The sequence below is a fragment of the Ursus americanus genome, chromosome 11 (assembly GCF_024610735.1).
Source record: "Ursus americanus isolate L20-20 chromosome 11, mUrsAme1.1.p, whole genome shotgun sequence".
NCBI lineage: Eukaryota > Metazoa > Chordata > Mammalia > Carnivora > Ursidae > Ursus > Ursus americanus.
This window is the reverse complement of record NC_142137.1, coordinates 27,432,608-27,456,687: the sequence shown is the minus strand read 5'-3', so window position 1 is coordinate 27,456,687 and position 24,080 is coordinate 27,432,608. Positions and strand designations below refer to the sequence as shown.

Genomic DNA, 24,080 nt, shown 5'->3' with positions numbered 1-24,080 from the left:
TTTAAAATCTTGTTTAAGAAATTCTTTCCTACCTGAGAGTCAGAAAGAAATTCTCTACATTCTCCCTTCCCCCCAACACTTTTAAAGTTTTGCATGTTTAAATCCTTAATCTACCTGAAATTGTGTGTGTGGTATGAGGTGAGCATTCATTTTATTTATTTTTTTTCCATTTGGATGACCTCTTGTGCCAACACCATTTAGTGAATGGTTTCTCTTTTCTCCACTGACTTGAAGTTCTTCTTCTCCCAGTATTATGGTTCCATCTGGGCTCTCCATTCTATCCCATTGATCCATTTGTCTCTCTCTGTACCAGTATCACACTGTCTTAATCACTGTGGCTTTAAAATAAATCGTGACATCCTGTTTTGAGTCAGATGCCTCTCCTCATTCCCTACCCCTAGCACTTCATGAGTATCTTGCCATCCTTAGGTCTTCACTCGTCCACATACATTTTATTTTATTTTATGTTCCACATACATTTTAAAATCAGCTTTCAAGTTCACATGCACACGCACACATACACACAAAACTTTGATGGAAGTTTGATTGAAATTGCATTGAATTTACAGATAAGTATGAGGAAAATTGATGTCTTTATATATAGAATCCTCTTATCTATAAACATGACCCCTTAATTTATTTAGGACTTATTAATGTCATTTAAGATCAAGTTTCAAGATTTTCTGTACAAAAATCTTGTACATCCTTTAGTGTATTTATTTGTAGGTACCTTATTTTTTTTATTGCTATAGAAATGCTGCCTTTGAAAATTTTTATTTCCTACTTTTTTTTTTGCTGTTATATAGAAATACGGTTGATTTTTTTCATATTGTTCAATTAGGCAAACATCCTACTAAACTCTCTTACTATTGCTAATAATTTATCTGTAAATACTTCGAGTTTTTTATGTAAATAATTACATCATCTGCAATGAACAATAATTTTGTTTCTGCCTTTCCAATCCATATTCCTTTAATTATTGTTTTATAGCATTAGACTTACAGTGGAATGTTGATTTTAGAAGTGGTAATGGTGGGTATCCTTGCATTAGTCCCGATTTTAAAGGAAATCCTTCCCAGATTACTTCTCAGTTTTGGAGACATACCCATTATCAGGTTAAGGAGGTACTTTTCTAGTCTAACTTGCTGAGAGATTTTATCATGAATGGGTGTTAAATTTTATCAACTGCTTTTTCAGCCTCTATCAAGATAATTATACCATCTTTCTTTTTTAATATGTTAATATGGTGATGGACATATATAGGCTTTCTCATATTAAGCCATCCTGGAATTCCTGTTAATGGCTTTTGACTTATATTTTGTTTAATATTTTTGCATCTATACTTATGAGTATTTTTGTATCTATTTTCATGAGGTTGGCCTGAAATTTTTCTTTCGAATGCTTTGGGTTTGCTACCAAGATTACACTGGCCTTCTAGAATGTATTGGGAGCGTCCCCTCTTTTTCTGTTCTATGCAAATGTTTGAATAAGATTGAACAATCTGTTCACTGAAAACTTGGAGAACTCGCTTCTGTGATCATTTGGGGTCCAGTATTTTCTTGGAAGGAGCATTTTTAACTATAGTTTCAATTCATTTAGCACTTATTGGTTTCTTAAGCTTTTCTAATTCATTTTGCGTCCATTTGTAGGTTACATTTTCTTGACTTTGGCTATTTTGTATACATTTTAAAGTTAATCCATATGAAGTTCTTTGTGAGGTTCTTTTATCTTTCTAACCTCTGTTGGACCTGTAGTTATAGTCATTCTTATAATTTGTAATGTTTATTTGTACCTTCTCTTCTCTTGCAGTAGTCATTCTAGAGGATTCATAAATACATAGATTTCTGCCCTTACCATTATCTTTTTACTTCTACTTTCTTTTGGCTTATTTTGGTACTTTTCATAACCTGCCTGATATTACAAAAAACAGTTTGTCTGTCTTTCCCTACTAGATTCAAAAGCTCTTTGAAGTCAAGAGCTTCATGTTTTATTTTTCTTTCTTTCCAAAAAGTCTGCAGTACAGTGTTTTATCTATAATGGATCATTGATAAATTGTCAAACTTGAATCTTGCAGGTTTGGGTTTTGTCTAGTGCTGTTTTCTCTTTTGGCTGTGATAAACTAATTTTGTCTCATGTTTTCTTTAGTCATCATACTCCAGTGACAAAAACTTTCAAATCTGAATCTTCCTATTTCCACTCCCCTAGCTAGTGGGATGTAGGCATCTCAGATTATTCCCCTTCCCTAACCAGGACCTCTCATAACTTTTTCATAATAAAGGCACCAACATTCTTCCAGTTGCGGAAACTCAAAACCTTGCTGAATTTTATCACCCTTTGTCTTAGTCTTCTGACTTCAACTAGTCACAAAGTCATGTTAATTTCTCCTTCACAGTGTTACTCAGTTCCATACCTCCCTCTCCGTTTCAGCCGAGAAGACCTTGGACAGAGCCTAGTTCTGATATTTGCCCCTCGCCCATCATCTCACGGCCTGTCATATAAAACTCAGATCACTTCACCTGGCATTTAAGATTATCCTGAATCTAGGTTCACTTTACTACCCCCAACATGAGTCCTCTGGTTTCTGTCCAGAATTCTGTCCAGGTTATGGTCTCCTAAGCCTACCTCGTTCCTAGCCTTTTTCACCTCCTGTGGTTCTCTTGCCCTTCTATTCCACCATGCTAGTTCCTGTTCATTTTTCAGAATCTGGATGACGGACACCACCCTTGCCCTCACCTCCAATGAATAATCCGCTCAACAATGGAAACTCTGGAAACTCTGGTTAATCACTTCCTCCTTTGAACTGGTTTTTTGTTTGTTTGAGTGCTTATTGTTTTCATTGAAACTTTAAGAAGAGCCAGCAAATTGGAAGGGATCTAAATGTAATCTGGTTTAACCTCTAGCCTAAGACCTCACTCCTCTCCGTAACTCATAAATGGCATTAGCTTCTAAGATACAAAGCTCCTGTTTTTTCGTTCTACTTATGTAACGAGCATCTGGAGGTTAGGAATTTGGTTCATCATGCGCTTGTGTTTCCTCTTAATTGTTAATATATTTTTTTGTCCCTAGAAGATGCTAAAAATACTTTCATTGATTGAATAAATGAATCATAAATTTTCTCCCTAAATAGTTTACAGAGGAGACTGACTTGCCCAAAAGCCTGTTTCCACAGTTCCTCTGTTTCCAAATATCTACAAATGAGGATGACTTAAAAGACAGTGGATACATTTGCAGTTTATTCTTTTCTTTATATAGCTCCGTATTAGCCCTGGTTTTAATTTTCCTACATCTTGAAATTCTATTTGGAATTTCTCACGTTTGCATGAACTATAGATGAAAATGCATGTGGATTTTAATGGAGTCTGTTGAATGTCGATCATGTTTTCCTATAGTGGTTTAGAAATATTGAGCAAGGAATATCCTATTTGATTCACTTAAATGAAGGCAATGATGTTGTGGTTAGAAATTTTACATAAAAATTTTCAACCACAAAAACTTTGTTGTGGGCAGCAAGTGGACAGTTTATTTATGTGCAGGTTTTTAAAAAATTATTATTACTTGTTACTTCTGTGGGGTAAACAGAAATGATAGCTTCAATTTTTTATAATTACTTATATGATATAATTTTGAAAATAAGATGTTTTCAAAGCAAAGATGTTTATAGAAGTTTAGTGCTAACTTCAGGTATGTCAAATGCTTTTATATAGAGGGTACTTAATATTCTATTATGGTTTTGATGCAAATACAGAAGTGATATTTTCATATTTTAAGAACTTCTTTCCATTTTAGAGCATGTCAAAAGAATAAGCATAGTAATTTGAATGCTCTATTTTTATTTCTAGAAACCAGCAAATATCCTAGTAATGGGAGAAGGTCCTGAAAGGGGGAGAGTCAAAATAGGTAGGTAATTATTTCTAAAATAATTTTTTAAGATACCGAAGTGACTGCAAAGGTGGTATCCCCTTTTTAAGACTCTTATTTAAGTAGGTAATTTTCAAATGACTTCCTCATCATGTTTTTAGAAAATGTGTTGGGGAGTGTAGATAGATAGTTTATAAAATTCCGCAGGTTTATTCCCCAAAAAGGTTCTGTGATTCTAAGCTGAGGCAAGCAAGCCCATGAAAACGTCATTCCCATACAGTACCCAAGCATCCGTTTGTGCCGTGATTACTGCCCTGCACAGTTACCCTAAGCATAATCTGCTAAGTCTTGCTTTTGTCTCAGCTTCACCAGAGTTCTTTCCCAGAATGCCTCTCTCCCTCCTGACCTAATACACACGTCTTCCCCAGAAACCTGTCCCTGCCCCCTGCATGCCTGGGCCAGGTACCAACATACTTTTTCCAAATGAATCCATATGTTTATAGACTCTCTTACTTGGTAGTCTTAAATTAAGGCACCAGCAGGAATCCTATCTATATCTTAAAATTTCCTTTGCAACCCTGAGGGTGTTCTAAAAGAAATTGGCATCATTTATACACATGACATATCGGGGAAGAAAATGAGCTAAAGAAATGGTTTATTCTAATTTTTTTGTAATATAAATTACATTTGTTAAATGTTCAATGGTTTTTAGAAGGATTTTAAAAGAAATTTTGTTTCATCTACCTGCTTTCTTTGCTGTTAGAATATATCATACTAGAGGTGATGCAAAATCGTGCTAACTTGACCAGCTACCCATCCGTTCTGTCCTGCTACAACTGCGCCTGCCTGCTGCTTGGTTTTCTACTTCTTCGATTAGTTTGCTAGCCTAGTTCCAGAAGAAGCTGTTTTAAACCAACTTCCCTTCCTTTAAACCTCTATGCCGAGTTTACTGAGATTCAGAGTCCTAAAAAATACTGTTGATGGTCACTAAGAACTGAATAGCTGCTTTCCTTCCCTTCCCTCTTCCGCCCGCCCCACCCCCTTTCCACCACTCCTCACTTCCTCCTGTTTCACGCTCATACTTTTTCCTGTAGGTATTCGAGTCCCTACCTTTTGCTCGACATGGCTGAAAGGGAAAGGGTGGTGACGGGTGACCCTCCCTATGCGGGACAGTGACACAGACAGTTCACCGTCCAGTGTGGTAAATGCCGTCACACGTTACCTCGCTTACTTTACTCAACCACCCTGCACGGTGGGTGTGCGCGAGGAGGGGAGCTGGCTTTAGAGAGGTTGCAGCTTACGGACCCTCTCCGATGGAAGGCTCGAATTCCACGTCGGGAGTCTCTTTCCCTGCAACAAACGTTGCTGCCCAGATATCAAAGCCGTCTGCTGTACCCTCACCGTCCACTTTCTGTCAGCACAGTGCTGCCTTTGAAAGGGTCTCAGACAAAGAGCGACTCTCCCCCTTCCTGAGTCCTGTCTGGCGCGCCCCCCACCCCAGCTTCTAAATATCTTCCTGCTGTACTTAAGCTCTCACACTGTTGTGTCTCCACTCTCTGCTTCCCGGGTTTCTTCTCTTCACCTTTCAACATTCATAACCCCCTTCACAATTCTAGAATAAATCTTCTCATATCCATTGTGTTTTCTTTACCACGTGTTCATTTTTTCCCCTTGTTCCTCTACTTGTAGAACACACTGTGTTCACCCACGGGTTCCACTCACCCTAATTTGTTATGATCTGTCCTCTAATTCCATCCCTATGTCAAAACTGCTCTCCAGACAGTCACCTATGACCTCTTTCTCACCAGAGCCAGTGGCCTGTAGTTAGTCACCGTTTTCCTTTATTGCCTTAGTCATTCCTTCCTCTGACTAGTCTGGCTTCAGGGCTGTCTTTTCCCTTGGTCTATATGACACCACAGGATTCTATTTTTCTATTTACCACTTTTGTTCTTACTTCTGCATTTTATTCATTATTGGCTTTTATTCCTATTAGCCTTTTGTTTCAAGATCCCCTAGGCACTGGCTTGGGGCGTGGCCTCCCTCTGCAATTACTTCCTTAAGGAATCGATAAATTGTGGCCTTAAAAATCGTGGATTCTATAAAAGTCATTTTAAGATCTGAATCTCAGATTCTCTTCTCTCACCCCAGCTGAAATCTTTACCTTTGTTTGGATGTGCTGCTGGCAACCTCTCCTCCGTTGTTTCCAACCAAATTCATCGTCACATGCCATACTCCCCCTTGTTTGTACCAGTCATCACGTTTATCCCGGTCACCCGCACTTACTGTCTTCCCACCGCTCCCAGGTATCTCCAGTCGTCCGCAGCATAAATGCTGCGTTCCAGCCAGGCCCGTTAGTTGCGCTCCTGTTAAGAGTTTTAGGATTGTCATTCTATCCAAGATTTGGGATAAAATCAGGGTTAAAAGTAAGCAATAAGCAATACCAACAGTCTAGTCGGCAATCTAGTTGATTAAATTGCTTTTAAATTTTGTTTTAATAGCACATTACTTTTTAAAAATTAGTTAATGTTTGGATGCCTATGCTTAACGCTTTTATACAGTCCTTTTTTGAAAAGGACTTGAAAAGAAAAGTGCAAATGGAAAATGCATCATGCCCTTCACTGCCCCTGAGCCTCCCCTGCCCCGGCAGCCTAAGATTTCAGGCCTTACCTGAAATGTTTGCTTGCCCCCCTTACGGTTCACAGTGATTCACCCTTCAGGTACAATACAGCTCAAGTCCCACGTTCAATTTAGTCCAGTGCTACAGAGGTTTAGCAAGCACTGTTCCAGTTAAAGCCAGGGAGACACAAGCCCTCCCCTCAAAGGACGTCAAGTCTAGTAGAAGCCACTGGCAACTTTCCTTTTAGCTTTACAGCCCTTACCCTTTTTTGCTTTTATCCACTCCGTGTATTTTGTCACCTCACCTTCGTGTAAGTTCCTTGGTGGTAGGCACTGCCTTTTCCTGCTTTTCTCCATCATCTGATACTATCTAATTAGCCCTCACACCAGAATGTTACCACTGCAGTCCACTGAATTGAACAGTTTCACTCATATCTAATTTTAGGAAAACAACTGTTAGTAATGTTTAGGCTAGTTACCTTATGTCTAAAGTACTGATTATTTGAGGAAGGGTTTGAAACTCCTGTAAAGTTCAAACAATAGACAGGAATTGTTTTTAAGAATGTTTATTGTTTCCTTTAGACTTGACTTTACCTGACAGTGAATAGATGAGGCTTATATAAAACAAAGAAGATAGACAATAAGGGGAGAAATACTGGCGTTAGCTTTTACTTAAAAATAATATGCTTTTCAGTGGGTGAGACAGCATTGCATCATATTCCTTTGCCATCAGTAACAATCAGCATCTATTAAATACATAAAGCAGTGCTTCGAAGTAGGCGTAATATTGGTAGAATGGTTTTGAATGTTTTCGTTTGCCCTAGGGAAATCTAGTTAAGAAAGAGTAGGCATAGCACAGGCTTCCTTGGATAGCTTTATTTTTTTATGACCTGTGTTCTCCAAAGCATTCTCAGAAAGTCTTGTAAATTATTCACACTCCAAAGAAATAAAATCACTGTCAATTAAAATTTTAATGTATATCATAGCATGTTAATTTTAGATTAAATGATTATCATTGAAACCTTAATGTACTATTACATAATGTACATTATTCCTTATTATCAAAATATACTGTGTCTATTATATATTTCAAATTATAGAGGTTTTTCATTCTCGTGATTTTACCTTTGTGACATGGGAGTATCTCTCTTGGATGTCAGATCAATGATTAAGAATATAGCTGCTAAATTGTAACGTGGTTTGCTTGAGCCCTGGCATTTTTACTTCCTATCCCTGTGACCTTGGGCAAGTCATTTAACTGCCGCGGGCTTTAGATTTTTCATCTCAGAGGTGGGGAACAAAATACTAAACCAGCATTCGTATGAGGATTAGATGAAGCGATGGATGATATATGTGAAAACCATCCGTAAACTCTAAAGTGCTTGATAGATAAAAGGTGTTTGTTATTGATGAAATGTTAAGAAAATTAGATCGTCTCCAGGAATTTATTATAGTAGTAACTATTCTTTTTACTACTTGCATACACCTCTAATATTTAAATCAGTTAGCTTTGGTATAGAGCTTTGTTAAATCCTGAATTATAACAAATTATCTCTTACCTATTCTATACACGTTCTTGGAAACATGTTTATGATGTGCTGGTAATTATACAACAGTGACTCTCTGGGGTTAAAAAAGCCCCAATTTGTAGCATTTGTTGTTTTTCATGATGCAAATATTCCCATCATAGCCAGTTTCAAGTCACCAATATGACATCACTGAACTCAGCATTGGGAAGAAATGTGTACAAATTGGCTCTCGTGTGTCCATATTCCAACTCCAGCTCACACCAAACTAAGATGGAGTCAGTTTTTAGATTCATAGGCATACAGAGGTCATAATTAATCATGGAAACTTGTAGACTATTTCAATTTTATAAAACATTTAAGATTATTGCAATGTTTCTAAAAGCCAGGGTTCTGAAATCAGACCTGTATTCTAATTATGACTCTGTGTTTACTAGCTCTATGACCTTGGGCAAGTCAGAATATCTTTAAGCCTCCGTTTTTTAATCAGTAAAACAGGCACAATAATAATATCTGCCTCCGAAGGGGGAATCTGGTGCCTGGTGCAGACCCCTGGTTGAAAAGGAGGAAAAGGATTGCTTTATAAGGCTAGTGGCTATTGTCATCAACCTTGCATGGTTCTAGTAGCATGCCAAACTGAGTGTTATATTAATTTATTTCATTTTTTTTTTAGCTGACATGGGTTTTGCCAGATTATTCAATTCTCCTCTAAAGCCACTAGCAGATTTGGATCCAGTAGTTGTGACTTTTTGGTACCGGGCTCCTGAACTTCTGCTTGGTGCGAGGCATTACACAAAGGCCATTGGTAAGTTAGTCTAAAATGACTTACTGTTGTAGCATCGAAGTCTCGTAAATACCAAATGGTATAACAATAATGAAGCTGCTTTGTAAAAACCACTTTTATATCTCTTTGTCGAAGTCCCATTGTCTTCTATATTCCTAGATATTCTATTCTGGTAGATTAGGATTTTTAACTTCGTAGGGGAATATGGTTCTTTAACAAGAAGAAAGCATTTTCTTGTAGAGAACAGAGTTACTTGAGCCTGTTGAGTTGCTATGGAAATTTTATTTCGCACTTACCTACCATTGATCAGAAGAACCGGAGAGAGGTTTAGAATTGTTTTCTCCACAAAAAGAAAAACGGAAGACAGGTATAGGGTGGTGTTGAAGAGAGCCCCTTCTGTCTGGGGGAGAAGTCAGTCAGTCAGTCCTTTCCTCAACAAGAAATAACGTGACAGATTTTTCTCTCCTGCCGTTACCGTTATCAGAATGACGGTTTCTCCGTTACAGTAGGAAATAGAGTCCGGGTGGGTTAGCTGTGCTCAGCATCTTGCCATGTTACTAAGTGAAGAGACGGAGTGAGGAAGCCTGTTACAAACACACTCTGTGTAGGATTTGAAGTCTGCAAAACAGAGGAAGCAGAGATTTTGCTACCTGATCACTCCGGTTTCCTCAGAGGGCCCAGCTATGAACTGGGGGAGTCAGGAAGAGAGAACTCTCCTCAACCCTTGAGATCTCTTTAAATGAGGTAAAAAGAGAGGATAGAGAAGGGTAGGTAGTACTGTCACTGGGTTGGGCTAGTTCTATAAGGTACCGAAATCTGCCAGGTATATTTCTTGAAATTTTCCTTTTGTTGAATTTTCCATTTACTGGTAATAGACTAATATCATGTTTTACTACATTTAGCTGCTTTGGTTAAGTTCTATTGAATAAAGGCGATAAAAGTATAAAATTATTAAAAATAGATGAGCACAAGCCTTTCTGTTAAGTTAATAAAAGATCTAACGGCATGCGAAGAACTACAAAGGTAGTTCCTGTGTTTGAAAAGATTAGACCAATAATTAACCTAGTTGTGGGTAAAAGGAGAAACAAAGATTAAAATATAGTGATGTCCTCGTTCATCAGGAGATGTGGTTTCTGCAAAACTCCAACACCCAGCACACATTTATACTTCGTCAAAGGATTGAGATGCCAGGACAGTGCTGGAATCTTGTAATACTTTATAAATATTGCTGAAAGATTTTGTTAAATCCGTGAAAAAGCCCATGAGTGTTTGACAATAGGGGCGTGTGAGACCAACCCTTGACCCTTCTGCTAGCAGCCAAGTCCCTGGTAAGGCCCCATTCAGAGGCTGCCGAGGCCGTGTCATCGGCATCGGGCCAGACCGTGGCAGCTGTGTGTGGAGGCTGCAGAAAGGAGTACTACACAAGCAGACGGAAGGAATAGAGTGCGCTCGGAATGAGGCGTTAAAATCAGAGCCTGACTCTAACTTACATTCCAGTGAGTGATTTTTACTGAGGAGCTGTATCTTTGCAACTTCTAGAATTATGTCTGCTTTTTCTATTAGACCTCTCAGATGAGAACAGTAAAGTCTCTTAGACAATCTCAGAACCAGACAACCAGGGGATAGGAAGAGACTGAAAATATACCAGAGAAAGGGGGTGGTAGCTGGGAAGTAACAGGTGGTGCCTCAGAGCAAAATTGATGATGAGATAACCCAGGGCATAGGGCAGCAAGTAGAGGACATGGTAACAGTAGAAATCCACATTCCCTGGGCTCCTACCAAGCTACATGCAGTCTATTATCTAGAAGGGAGATTTCCAGTAAGAAAAGGCACATTTGGCCAAAACCTTCCATTGAACTAAATGACTCCCCACCAAAGTCTGTCCTACTCTCAGAGATTCTTATAGAGCAAATCCATGGTAGTAAGTCTCATTTTTGATATGTGCCATGATATGATTCTGTGTATGTGGTCCATACATTTTGACAGCCCACACTTTGAGAAGCACAGTTCTATGAATATTTTCTGACTAACTGTTCTACTATTGAAATAAGCTAGATGTTTTTTGGGGAAATAAAGATAATTGGGTATGAATTGGAAATCAACTCTATTTCCTATTTCCTCAGGGCAAGGACTACTAAAATTGAATTTAAACCAGTTTGCAACTTACAGATAAAGATACAAATATAATCACTAATTTCCAATTTTAGCCAAGTTGCAATTATCCATTCTGGATAGCAGTTAGGAAAAAAGACACAGAAAAAGAATAATCCCCAAATCAATTATTTTTAGGTTTCAAATATATTCATAGCAGACATTATAAATATACTAAATACCTACACATTCACTCGTTCTTACTCTCCTCCATACTGGTTCATGTCAGAAATGAGTATTTTATCTATTCAGAGCATATAAAAGAAGAGTTTGATGATTTGATATCAGTGACGTTTTATGGAGTAACATTTAAAGGGGGAGGGGAGTCACTGCGTTTGTGCATCCGTGGTGTGTGTGTGTGTGTGTGTGTGTGTAGAGGGAGGAAGGGAGGAACAAGTCATTGATAGAGGAATGAGAGCTGAGAAACGGTATAGATGATACGAGAGCCAGATGACCATTTAAAATTAGAGGCTAATATGAAGCAAGAAACCCTAGAACTTAACATTACCGGCTACACTGAGGTTCCTTCTCTTAGCAGTTCTTAGGAGAATCTCGATCCTGGCTTCTGTCCTTTAAATGGAAGGCAAACCAGGAACTGGCATGACCAGGAACATGCAGTCCCAGTCCCAGGTGACTTCATGGAGAGGCAGCCAGCAGGAAGAGAGATGGGACTGTGTCAGAGGCAGCTGTATCAGGGGCAAGAGTGACAACAACATGACGTGGGAGAGAGAAAAGAATTTAAAAGTAGACACTGAAGAGTATTATTACTCTACTCTTTCATGATGGATGTTTATGATGACCCTTTTGAGTCATTAAGAAAGATTAAATTATATTTTATAGCCTCTTAAGATGGCAGGTAATGGTACAATAAAAATGATTATTGAAGGGCTGTGTTTCCATTATCCAAAAGGCTGATGCACATGAAAGGAAGCCGCTCCTGAACGGAGTCAGCTATGTAAGACACTTACTCTCCGGTTTTTTGTTTTTGTTTTTTTTTTCATTTGGCAGTTTGTTTTATGAAATAGCATACCAATGTTAATTCTACCTAACGGGTATAATTAGGCTTTTTTCTTATTTAGCTTGTCTACAGAATGTGATTCCCACATCTAGTGGGCTACTAAACACTGTGCTTTTCTATACTGTACTGTGGTCCGTGCATTATTTAAAAAAGAAAAATTAAATAGCATTTATTTAAGTGGGCAAGTGTGCATATATATCTTACAAAAATTAATTCACTTGTACATTTGGCAAAACATTGTGAATATAATATTATAGTCAGAATCGAAATTACAGCTTTTCAACGTGTAAAATCCAAATAGAATAATCTATAACTGGTGATTTAAAATAGTTAATAAAACTTTTAAAGATGTCCGACTTTGTCCTGGAGTGTTGGAGGGTTGGAGCAGCTTGATCCTACTGAATATATTCAAATAACGTCTATTTCTATGGGCGTCATGCTGTACCCGTAGATATTTGTATTTATCAGCTTCTAGACCTTACAATTTGTTGAAAAAATTGAAGTTGGTAGTCTTTCATACAGAAGTTGAGTTTTTCCAAATCATCTTATATGGCCTATACTGTCTGTCTACACTCACAAATCAGAAATTATGCTCTATCATTATGCATTTGATTGCTTTAAAGGAATATATCACTATACCTGATGATGATATTGTTTTAGTCTTCAGGTCATGAGTACTTAACCCTGCATTAGATTATTAATTGAATGCTTCAGTGACTACATTATTAATAGTGGTTAGAAACGCTTTTGCCTAAGTGTAAATTCATTACTTGCTAAATTGAGTTTCCCCAGTGTATCTTCATTAGGAAATTCATAAGTAAATGTGTTTTATTTGGCTTTTAATCTGTTATGTGATGATACAGCTTTTCATGTCATCTATATCTATATCTTCTTAATAGAGCTGTATATTCCATCACTGAAAAGTATTTTTATATGTAGGTTGTGATTATACTCAAGAATTATAACCCGAGAAATATAATAAATGTGTATAAAAACTTGTTTTTCTTCCTTCTTAGATATATGGGCAATAGGTTGCATATTTGCTGAATTGTTGACTTCAGAACCTATTTTTCACTGTCGTCAGGAAGATATAAAAACAAGCAACCCCTTTCATCATGATCAACTAGATCGGATATTTAGTGTCATGGGGTTTCCTGCAGGTAATTTATTTTTCTTTTCAAAATAATACTGGAGTCATATTTCAAAATAATTCCTTTTCAAAAGCATATTTTGAGTATTTTTATGTATATTTTTAAGCTAACATAAGTAGATTTTTTCATGTAAGTGACCTTATTTTCTATAACAATATTCGATATTTTTTTGTAAGATAAAGATTGGGAAGATATTAGAAAGATGCCAGAATACCCCACACTTCAGAAAGACTTTAGAAGAACAACGTAAGTAATTTCATATTAAATATAAGTAGTAACTTCAATGGGAATATTTAAATTAATCCTTTTAAAAACCAGATATAGATTAGTATTTAAACCAGAAATTTAGATTTTAACATATTAATTATGCTTATGATTTAAAGACGCTATCCCAGATGTTGTTAACGTACATGTCAGGCTTAGGCTGTAGTATTTTACAAACCTTTAAGAATTTTAAGGGTCAATGTAGTGTTTAAACGTCTCTCCTATTTTAGCGTGATGAGGGCTGAGTTTAAGGCCGCAACTGTGATTTTATCTTTATCTGAATAATGACTGAAATGCTGGGTCAAGCAACCAGGAAGGACAGCAGAAGGTGTAAAACACACCGGTGTATATTGAGCAGAAATGAGAGAATAAAGGTGACAACATGAGAGGAGATTGTTATAAATGTGCACGCCTGGAGGAAAAGGCAAAACAGGTTCTCTTTCGGCCAACTGAACAGGAAAATTTCAGGACAGGATGGCTTGTAGGAACAAAAGCAGACATGATAAAGAGAAGTAGGAAATGACACTTGTCATTTTTGGCCCCTTTTGTACACGGTCCCTGGTGGGGTGTTTTTCCTCTATCTGTCTCCTAAAGATAACACTCATTGCTCAAGGTTCTGTTTTGGGCTCTCTTCTCACTCTGGACGTTTTCCCTGGGCAGTTTCTCTGATTTTATTGGCCATAGTTTACCATTGATTATGCTGATAACTCCCAGTTTACACATCCGAGTCCGATCTCTTTTCCAAGTTTCAGACCCACTTGTCTAATTGCCTTATGAAATCCCAACTTGAATGTTCCATAAATACTTCAAGTTACATGTCCAAAATTGAACTCATCATCTATCCTCCCACACCGTCCTCCCGCTGTATTTCCTATCTTAGGAAATGGCTCCATGATTCACCCAGTTGTTCAAGCCCAAGACCTGAGCTATCCCCAATCCTTCTCTTATCCCATTCTCTCCCATTTTACCTTGCGGGGTCCAAACAGTAGGTCTAGTCAGTTCTTTGTATTTGTCGCCATCTACTCTGCCACTATTACAGTCCCGATCACCACTGTCTCTCACTTAGGATCCTGCAGTGGCCTTCCAAGTGGCATTGCTACCTCCGGTCGTTATTCCAACTCACTGTCTATACTGCAGTCATTGCCAAAAGCAAATTGGATCATGTTGGTCTCCTCGCTGCTCTTAATTCACTGCCACTCTCAATTCTTTGGGATGGCTTACAGAGCTTCGGCTTCCACATCACCAAATTCATCTACTAAACCACTGTCCACTTTGTATTCGGTAGCCTGGACATCATGAATTTCTTTAAGAACCTGAAAAACCCAGAGCTTTTTTTGACCTCTGAGTTTTTATACACCCTGTTCCTTCAGTCTAGGTTGTACTTTCCTCCCACTCCTTTTAACTCCTCAGATTAACTCCTATTTTTCCTTTCTACTTATCTTTTGGTCCTGGCTTAGGCATCACGTGCCTGCAGAGGCCTCCCTTGACCTTCTGGGTCTGAGTTAGGTACTCCCCCCCAGCTCCTCCCCAGCATCCTTGCTGCTTCTCTCAGCACTGATGACTTTACACTACAGTTCGCTTGAGTGCTTACCTGCCTTTCCCTCTAGGTAGCGTGGGTTATGAATACTCTATACACCGTTGTATGTATCCCCAGGGCCTGGTACATGGTACGTACCGGTACATTAATTACTTGTCAAAGGGGTATTAATGAAAGTGGTACAAGTAATTGAAGACACGCTAATAGTATCAAAGATGGAGAAAATTAATGTAAGCACTTAACATTTATCTTAGTGTTTAAAGACCAAAGGAAAATTTTCACATAGAATGATAGTGTTTACGGTAACCGGAAATAAAAGGAGAGAAGTTTTAAAAGATAAATGAAATTCAGTTGGAAAAGTAATAGTTCGATAAATGAAATTCAGTTGGAAAAGTAATAGTTCGAGAAGCTCAGCAATAAGAGCCCATGTGTCTTACGCAAATGGTTCTACCCCGTGAAAGCAGGCTACTGATACATAAGATAAAAGGAAGGTATTAAAAATTAGCTAAATCTAATGGAGTACATACAAGTCACTAAAGTAAAATATAATTTAAAAATTCCAGAAAACATGATTTGAAATGCCATAAAAAGTAAAATAACTTGCTTTCATTATATCAGATGAAAAGAATTGACCTTCTTTTAGTGAATTGGGAGGGATAGTGAATAGAAGCTTCTGTAATCTTTCCAGAGTGTCAGCTCTTATTCGCTCAGTAGAAGGCAAGGTGAAAGTGGAATTAAAAGGCTATCTCTAAGTTGACTTTAAAATTGAATGCTCCAATAAGCATGGTCCGATAGAAACAAATAACTTAGAATCTGGAGTTAACCCAAGAAATCAGTTGATTTAATATAATGACCAAAGACATATATGTAGACAAACTCCCATTTCTATATAAACTTTAAAATTTCTTCCCATTAACAAACTTAGTGACTACCTTGCTAATAAAAATGTTCCTGGTATTGGGCGCCTGGGTGGCACAGCGGTTAAGCGCCTGCCTTCGGCTCAGGGCGTAATCCTGGCGTTCCGGGATCGAGCCCCACATCAGGCTCCTCCGCTAGGAGCCTGCTTCTTCCTCTCCCACTCCCCCTGCTTGTGTTCCCTCTCTCGCTGGCTTTCTCTATCTCTGTCAAATAAATAAATAAAATCTTAAAAAAAAAAATGTTCCTGGTATTGGAGGAAAAACTTAAAAAAAATTTTTTTTAAGATTATATTTTTAAGCAATCTCTATACCCTTTGGTGGAGGTCGAGCTTACAAACCTGAGATCAAGAGTCACCCGCTCTACTGACTGAGCCAGCCAGGCACTCCGAGAATATTTTAAATTAATGGCAAAGATTTTAAAAATGAACATACCCAGGGTTGGCAAGGGTATGACAAAATGGGCACAATGCTTCTCAAACTTTAATGTACATACAAATCACCGGAAGACCTTGTTAAAAATGCAGGCTCTCCAGGGCCCATGCTGCTGATCTGAGGGCCAGCTTTGTGTAGCAAGGTTTAGAGCACGTAAAAATGGCTTTGACCTAATAAATCCAAGAATTTATCCTATGGAAGCAATCAGAGCAGCCGCACGTGTCTTACTAAGTACTTACTATGTGTCAGGCATGGTGCTAAGCCCTTAGCTACATTTTCTCATACGGTCCTCACAACAACTCTGTAAAATAGTATGATTATAATCTTCAGTTTCCAGAGGAGGAACTTGAGGCTTTCGCAGGGGCTAAGGAACTGCCCAGGATCACACAGCTGGTAAATGTGGGAGTCAAGGAGTCTGGGAGGGGTCTCTGATTCTCACCTGCTGTGCAGCATTGTCTCCCTACCATGCGGGTCAGATTAACCTACAAGGGCCCATATTTCTTAATAAAACAAACATCAGTAACAGTAGGAATATATAGCCACTGCAAATTAATAGTGTAGGTAGTGTTCGACAAGGAAAAATGTTTATGAAACATTATTATTAAGTGAAAAGAGGTAGGACAATTTGTATATGATCCCAATTTTACAAAAACAAAACAAAAACCCCTCTGTGTTTGTATCATACATAGATATGTAGCAAAAATGCCAAAGGAAAATTAGCAAAATATCAACAGTGTTTTGTTTTTTTGGTTTTTTAATCATCGAATGACTTAACTATGAGTGATTTCAGTTTTCTTCTCTACACTTTTCTGTATTCTCTAAATTTTCTACCATAAACTATATATATATCATATATATGTATATGATATATATAAGATATATGTATGTATCTTATTTTTTTACCTTTTTAATGTGAGATATTTCATATATAGGAAAGAACATATATGATGAAAATACGATACGTAGTCTTTTTAGAATAATATAATGAATACTCCTCTACTCACCCCTCAACATAAGAAATAGAACATTACTAAGATTACTGAAGTGCTCTGTGTACACTGCCTTCCTGTTCATGTCCCTCTCAATGGGTAAACATTATTCTGAATTTGTATTTATCATTCCACGTTTTTTATTCTGGTTTTGCTACAGGTGTATGTATCTCTAAGTGGATTATTGTTTCAGTTTAATATATCTTTGAACTTTATAGAAATTATATTCTATAGTCTGCTTTTATTTGCTTTTATTCCCCACTCAACTTCTGTATTCATTTTTACTATTGCGTAACCATCCATTCTGTGAATATATAACAATGTACCCATTCTTTAGTTGATAGGGATTTGTGTTGTTTACAGTTTTTCTACTACAGAAATGCTGCTAAGAACATTCTCGTTCATGTACCCTGTGATAAACATGCACAAAGGAATCTCTTAGAGTATGTACCTAGGAAAGGAATTGCTAGATTTGAGGTTGTTTACATTTTCAACTCTAATGGTTAATGTATAATTGTTTTCCAAAGCCATTATAACAATGGAAACTCTTACGTGCAGTGTTTAACAATTCCTACTTCTTCACACATTTGCCAGTATTCGGTCATGTGTTCTTTTATTAGTCAGAAAAAACAATGGGCTAAACATGTACCTTATAGGAAAACCAGTCTGGGAGGTTTCCGTTAAAAAATACAAATTGTGTAACCTGTACTTCAGTAATAAACATTTTATGAAAAAAATGTGTGAGTGTTCACAGTGATGCGTGATTGTTGTGTCCTTGCAGGTACGCCAACAGTAGCCTCATAAAGTACATGGAGAAACACAAGGTCAAGCCTGACAGCAAAGTGTTCCTCTTGGTAGGTGCCTCTCTTCTGGACGGGGACGTCGGGTCCGTGGCACAGGCCACCTCATCCCATTCACCATGGAGTTGTCCTAGCTATTCCTCCTCTTTGGAAAGAAAAAAAATTGGTGGATGCTGAGGCAAAATTAAATATTTTTCTTGTGAGGTGTCACCTTTCACTTCTAGACTTAATTTTTTCCAATGATTTATCAGCAGGAAAAAAAATTACATTCTTAAAGGGCTTTAATGCTAATGATTTCTGCCAATTTCACGTAAATGTGTGTAGTGTACTAATAGCTCGGTGAGCTCTACAAAATGGCATTTGATATGAATCCTGCTAGACATTTATACAAAAGTCAAAACATTGATTTATAAGCAATCTTTCCACGTGCTATCAATTTCTTGTGTGTTACTCTAGCTTCAGAAACTCCTTACTATGGATCCAACCAAGAGAATTACCTCGGAGCAGGCTCTGCAGGATCCCTATTTTCAGGAGGACCCCTTGCCAACATTAGAGTATGTATCCTGCATTTTCTGTGCCCTTTGCTCCGGGTTGAGGGTGTCGGATGGTGGCTGAAAGTAAGAGAAGCACTTTACTGCAGTGTCACTGAAGTTCTCCATTAATACTACCTTGGAGAAGGAGTACTCAAGAGAAAGGGCCTGTATTCTGGAACAGGCAAAACTATAGAGAGGTGTAAACGAAAATGAGTATTTTGGGAATGACCATTATTCAGTATTACAGAAAAAAACTAAAGCTGAGAACAGGTGGGACTTTAAGATCAGTCAGCCAGATGAGTTTATACAATTAGTATAAAACTTAGACAACAAATTCTTTTTTTGTTTTTGTTTTTTTTTTTAGAGAGGGAGAGAGGGGGGCGAGGGGCAGAAGGAGAGAGAGAATCTTAAGCAGGCTCCATGCCCGGTGTGGTCGGAGCCCAGTGCAGCTCCATCTCACCCCTGAGATCCTGACCTGAGCCGAAATGAAGAGTTGCATGCTTAACGGACTGCGCCCCCAGGCACACCACAAATTCTTTTCTTACTTGCCTGGGTTAAGTTGTCTTGGGAGGCATCCAGCAAATATTAGCTATAGATGAAGAGTGGGAAATACGTTAAGAAAAAAAAGTGGAATTTTAAGTTAACAAGGGCAATGATACTGTAGAATTTAGATCATGATGTATATTTTTTTTAAATGATTTTGTAGTGTGTTTGCTGGCTGCCAGATTCCATACCCCAAACGAGAATTCCTTAATGAAGATGAACCTGAAGAGAAAGGTGACAAGGTATAAGCTACACCGTGTACTTCACGTCCAGAGAGTAAGGGAGGCAAAAACAGAATTGGGGGAAGTAGAATGATTCCTCCATATTTAACTGCCTTTAATTAAGTGTGTATTGACGTGATTGCAGATGTACTTTGCAATTCGAAATGTAATAAGTTTACAGATAAATGAACTTCTGATTTGTTTTAGAGCCCATTTTATTCCCTGATTCTTAATTGTTGCATTTTGTTTGTTCGGTGTCATCACCATCACTTTATGCAGGCTGCTGGCAAAGCATCTTTCTCTTCTTTGCCTGTAATTGGGTAGATCAGGCCCTCCCCGTATCCCTCTGCTTCTCCAAACTCCTGATGGACACCGTTAAGGCTGGGTTCACGACTGCAGAACTACTTCCGGGGTGCCGCGGGCGCTCAGCGCGGTGTCTGGGACTGACGCGGAGGGTGACAGCGCGATCGTAAATGAACCTCAGAGAGTGCATCCTGTTCAGGACTCAGTACTCTGACCTTTGGGGATGCTGCGTTCCCCGGCTGTAGTCACGTCCGCGTCCCACCTAGGTCGCCGCTCGCCAGCTTGGTCGGCCGGCAGTCAGTGTGCGTGTCCAGTCATCAAAGTAATGTCCTGTTACAAAGAAAAAAGGGAATAGAACAGAAAGCACCGTCCTGTAAATTTAGTGCCAAACCAAGTTTGCCTCGTTCTTTTTCTCCCAAGAATCAGCAGCAGCAGCAGAACCAACATCAGCAGCCCGCAGCACCCGCGCAGCAGGCGGCAGCCCCCCCGCAGGCGCCCCCGCCGCCGCAGAACAGCACGCAGACCAACGGGACTGCGGGCGGGGCGGGGGCGGGCGCCGGGGCTGCGGGGGCCGGCCTGCAGCACAGTCAGGACTCGGGCCTCAATCCGGTGCCTCCGAACAAGAAGCCCCGCCTGGGGCCCTCGGGCGCAAACTCAGGCGGGCCTGTTATGCCGTCGGATTATCAGGTACTCCCCTGCCCCTGCATTTTGTTCTTGTTAACGGCCGTAGGTTTTATGAAATGGGAAGTCGATTCTTTTTTTTTTTTTTTTTTAAGAGAGAACGGGCACAAGCGAGAACACGAGCAGCAGGGAGGGTCGAGGGAGAAGCAGACATCCGGCTGAACAGGGAGCCCCACGAGGGGCTCGACCTCGGACCCCAGAATCATGAGCGGAGCCGAAGGCTGACGCTCAACCCCCTGAGCCGCCTAGGCGACCCGGAAGTCAATTTTATAATAGAGCCTTTTAGGCTTAAGTAGTGCTTAACTCTAAAGTTCGTACAAACGCTACAATCCTATTTCTAGGTCATTATATAAAAATGAAGATTTTGGTCACATTTCACGTAATTACAAAACATTTCATTTCTTGACTGGTTTTTCCTGACTTCCTGAGGAGGGAAGGGGAGGCAGGCATCTCCCTCCTCAAAGAAAATTTCTCGTATTACCGTTCCAGCTGCCTGTCAGCTTTGGGTCAGAAAAGATAGCTAGATAAGCAACTGAAAGAGAGAGGAGTGGCGGCTTATTTTGTCCAAAATAAGCTGCATAGTTGAGAAAGATTTGCTGTCACCGACAGGAAATAATCAGTAAGTAGCCATGTAAACATAGAAAGGGATTAAGATGGAGACTTTTCAGAAATCACCGTTGAATCTCACTAGAAGTATTCTTGAGACTAGAAAATACTTTTTATTATTAAGCTTAAAAAAACCCCACTACAGTTGTGTGATATCTGGCTAAATGTGGTGTCTCTCTCCGTGGGATAGGGGCCCCCAGGTGTGGGGTGAGGATAGGTGGAAGCCAGTGGCAGCTGGTGGGCCAGGCGGTGAAAGGATAACAAAGGAGCCCGAAGTTTATTGAATACACGGCAAGGGAGCCACGGGCAGGACAGCAGACAGGACAGCAGACGACAGGCTGTATGCCAGGAGGCTGTGGGTGGGGCTGTGGTGAAGGCGGGAAGGTGAGGAGGTATGATGACTATGGAATTCTCCCCTTTTATGCTAACCGTACCTGGTTGTAAGTAGCCCATTGGTCAGTTACAGCCGATGGCTATCTTGAGGTGGGTCACCTGAGGGGCCCGTCTGTGTTCAGCCAGGGGGTCGCTGTGGGCCCTTTTGCCTTGATCAAGTTTCATTGCTCAAGTTTGTTGTCTAAAAGTGGCATCTACAGATTGTACTAGTAATTTGGGAAATTAAAGGGAAAAAAGTCTCAGGATTATTAGTATTTGGGGAGAGAGAGAGAGGTAAAAATACCTGTGAAAACCATAGGGAATACTGCAAAAAAACAAACCCCACAAAACCCTCATCTTCCTTCCTTCCTTCCTTCCTTCCTTCCTCCCTTCCTCCCTCCCTCCCTCCCTCCCTCCCTCCCTCCCTCCCTCTCTCCCTCCCTCCCTCCCTCCCTCTCTCCCTCCCTCCCTCCCTCCCTCTCTCCCTCCCTCCCTCCCTCCCTCTCTCCCTCTCTTTCTTCTTTCTTCCCTCTCATTTTCAAGGAAAGTACCCAGCTAAGATCTAAGAAAGGGAAAAACAAAAACAAACCCATAAAACTTAAAAAAAAAAAATGTAGAACCTCAGGGTGCTGGTGGAAGAGGAGCAAGAGGATGGAGATAATAGAAAACAAAAACCACAGGCAAGGGAGCCATAAACTCACTGATAAGGAACGGGAATCAAGAGAAACATTAACGAGAAAGACATAACAAATAGCTGCCTCAACTGGCTTTACGTTTTGAATATATCTGCAGACGAATGTGTTTTCACACAGCCTCTTCTCTGGAAACTTCTCTTGGAAGAGAGGCCCTGCAAAGAGGAGTACACAGTAGCACTTCCATTGGTTCCACTGGCTAAAAAACAAAATTCCACAGAGTCCATTTGAAGATCGAATTGGCTTTATTAAATGATCTGTGACTTGGGCAGCAGCCCATCTAGCAAGTAGAGGGGAGCTCCCAGGAGTTGTGCAAAATGGCAGGTTTTTAAAAGAGAAGCAAAGATTGTTCCAGGCTGGGTCACTTTCCCTTAGGGGGAAAGAGCAGGGGTCTTGTGTAAATTACGTCATCTTCCTTTGGGGGAACGGAGAGGGCCCAGGTGGCAGACTTTTTGGCACCCATCAGAAACTTTCCTGACTGACCTGGTCAACTACATTTCTGGGGAAAGTTGAAACTGCAATTAGATCAGGTATTAAGCTCTGGTTTGGTGACTTGGCCTAAGTGACACCGTTTGGAGCCTGTGGCTTTGTTCTCTAAACACAATGAAGCTAATCAAGGCTTCATTTTGACCTACTAAAAACAGCATGCAATTTGGGTAATAGTCATGAACATATTTGAATTTTATTGTAAATTCCGTTCCCCCCTCCCAACAGTAGTTTATTCCTATTATGTGAGCACCAAACCTTTATTATATACTGCTTCATCTTTGTGTCTCTGATCGTATTATATTAACCTGAGTATAGTCCGTTATGGACAGATTACTTCCCTACTGTATTCCTTTCAAACCCAAGAATTCTTCAAAATGCTTTTCTTTGTCCTATACTATGCTATCTACTTAAAAATAGCGTATCTGTGGAATGGGTAGGTATTGCAGCTGCTTCGTTGGAGAGATCAGTATGACATGGAGGTGGGAGAACCCCATTGCACCTACCTGTGACTCACATTTCAACATGTTTGTTCTTTGTCTCTTATGGGGGAACTTTCGTGCTGAATCTAATCTGGTAAAGTAAAGTAATCATAGCCAGCCTAACAATTGTAGGGCTTATGAGTGGAAAGAATGTGTTTTTCATAATAAACCTAAAAATAAAACGTGTGAATTTGGGAGCCTGAAAGGATTCTTACACTGACACATCTAGTGTCATGAGCACGCTATGAAGGTGCAAACACAAGTTGCGTCTTTCCACAATGTCAGCTTTATTCAGTCATAAAGCAAGATTAACATCATTATAAAGCAGGCGCAGGATTCCACTGAGGATTCCTCAGTGACTTCGCTACATGATTAACTTGGCTCCGTACATGGCACACAGAGCAGAACACAAGATAAGTCACACAACAAAGGAGGTCGCATAGGGGGCAGGAAGTTACCGAACCAAACGAGAAGTCAGTCTGGGCGCACATTGAGACAATGTCTCGGTCCGGTCCAGGTCAGCTCTCAGCACTTAGTGCTTCTGATGTTCAGGCAGTGGAAGATCTCGGTTCTGTTCAGAGATCAATCAGGCAGAGCCTTTGGCTGCAGGTGCCATTTTGAAGTGGTCGGACATAGACGGGTCAGTGTCTGAGGAGTGGGATAGTTTGCTGTAAAAATTCTCCCTTTTTAAAGGGATTTCATCAGTCTTGGGCCCCTGCCGACCTCCTCTGCTTTTGCTGATTATGAGCTCTGAGGTGTCATCAGCTGGTGCTGGTCTCGGCGATATCTGGTAGCTGCAGTCCCCTTCACTGCCATGTCATGGCTTGACACAGGCCCCTGCTTGACACGAGTGACTCCATCTTGATCTCTGCAGCGAGCCGGAGTTCTGTAATGGAGAAGGAGCTAAGCAGAGCTGTTTTTCACCAAGACTGTCTTATGGCCCTGCTGTCTTAGACCAGATGTTGCAAGTTCGGTTTGGCAGCCTTTGCACACTGAGTGGGGGACCCTGCTGATTTGTCCTTCCTTAAACACCCAGTACCTCAAGGTCATTTACATTTTTTACTCCGAGTAATGGTTTTATTAGGAAGATCTTTCCCACTTTGCTCACGGGAAAAACC

The 24,080-nt window shown here is 39.8% G+C and overlaps 2 protein-coding genes across 12 annotated transcripts in view; one reads left to right on the top strand and one right to left on the bottom strand.

Moving 5' to 3' along the window:
• The window catches only part of CDK19 (cyclin dependent kinase 19), a 164,082-nt gene that overhangs the window by 134,854 nt on the left and 5,148 nt on the right, over window positions 1–24,080 (top strand). For both annotated transcript variants that reach the window (XM_045798476.2, XM_045798477.2), the window contains 8 exons: window positions 3,840–3,897; window positions 8,674–8,805; window positions 12,970–13,113; window positions 13,281–13,350; window positions 18,025–18,097; window positions 18,500–18,597; window positions 19,283–19,361; window positions 20,064–20,330. In XM_045798476.2, coding sequence (XP_045654432.2) covers window positions 3,840–3,897; window positions 8,674–8,805; window positions 12,970–13,113; window positions 13,281–13,350; window positions 18,025–18,097; window positions 18,500–18,597; window positions 19,283–19,361; window positions 20,064–20,330 — 921 coding nt within the window. The remainder of the gene's footprint in view (window positions 1–3,839; window positions 3,898–8,673; window positions 8,806–12,969; window positions 13,114–13,280; window positions 13,351–18,024; window positions 18,098–18,499; window positions 18,598–19,282; window positions 19,362–20,063; window positions 20,331–24,080) is intronic.
• LOC123792895 (uncharacterized) overlaps window positions 23,231–24,080 on the bottom strand; it is a 29,274-nt gene continuing 28,424 nt past the window's right edge. For all 10 annotated transcript variants that reach the window (XR_015726078.1, XR_015726073.1, XR_015726074.1 and 7 more), the window contains one exon: window positions 23,231–23,848. Coding sequence is in view for 2 of the 10 variants with exons in the window: in XM_087865393.1 (XP_087721519.1) it covers window positions 23,704–23,848 (145 nt within the window). In the remaining 8 variants the exon portion in view is untranslated. The remainder of the gene's footprint in view (window positions 23,849–24,080) is intronic.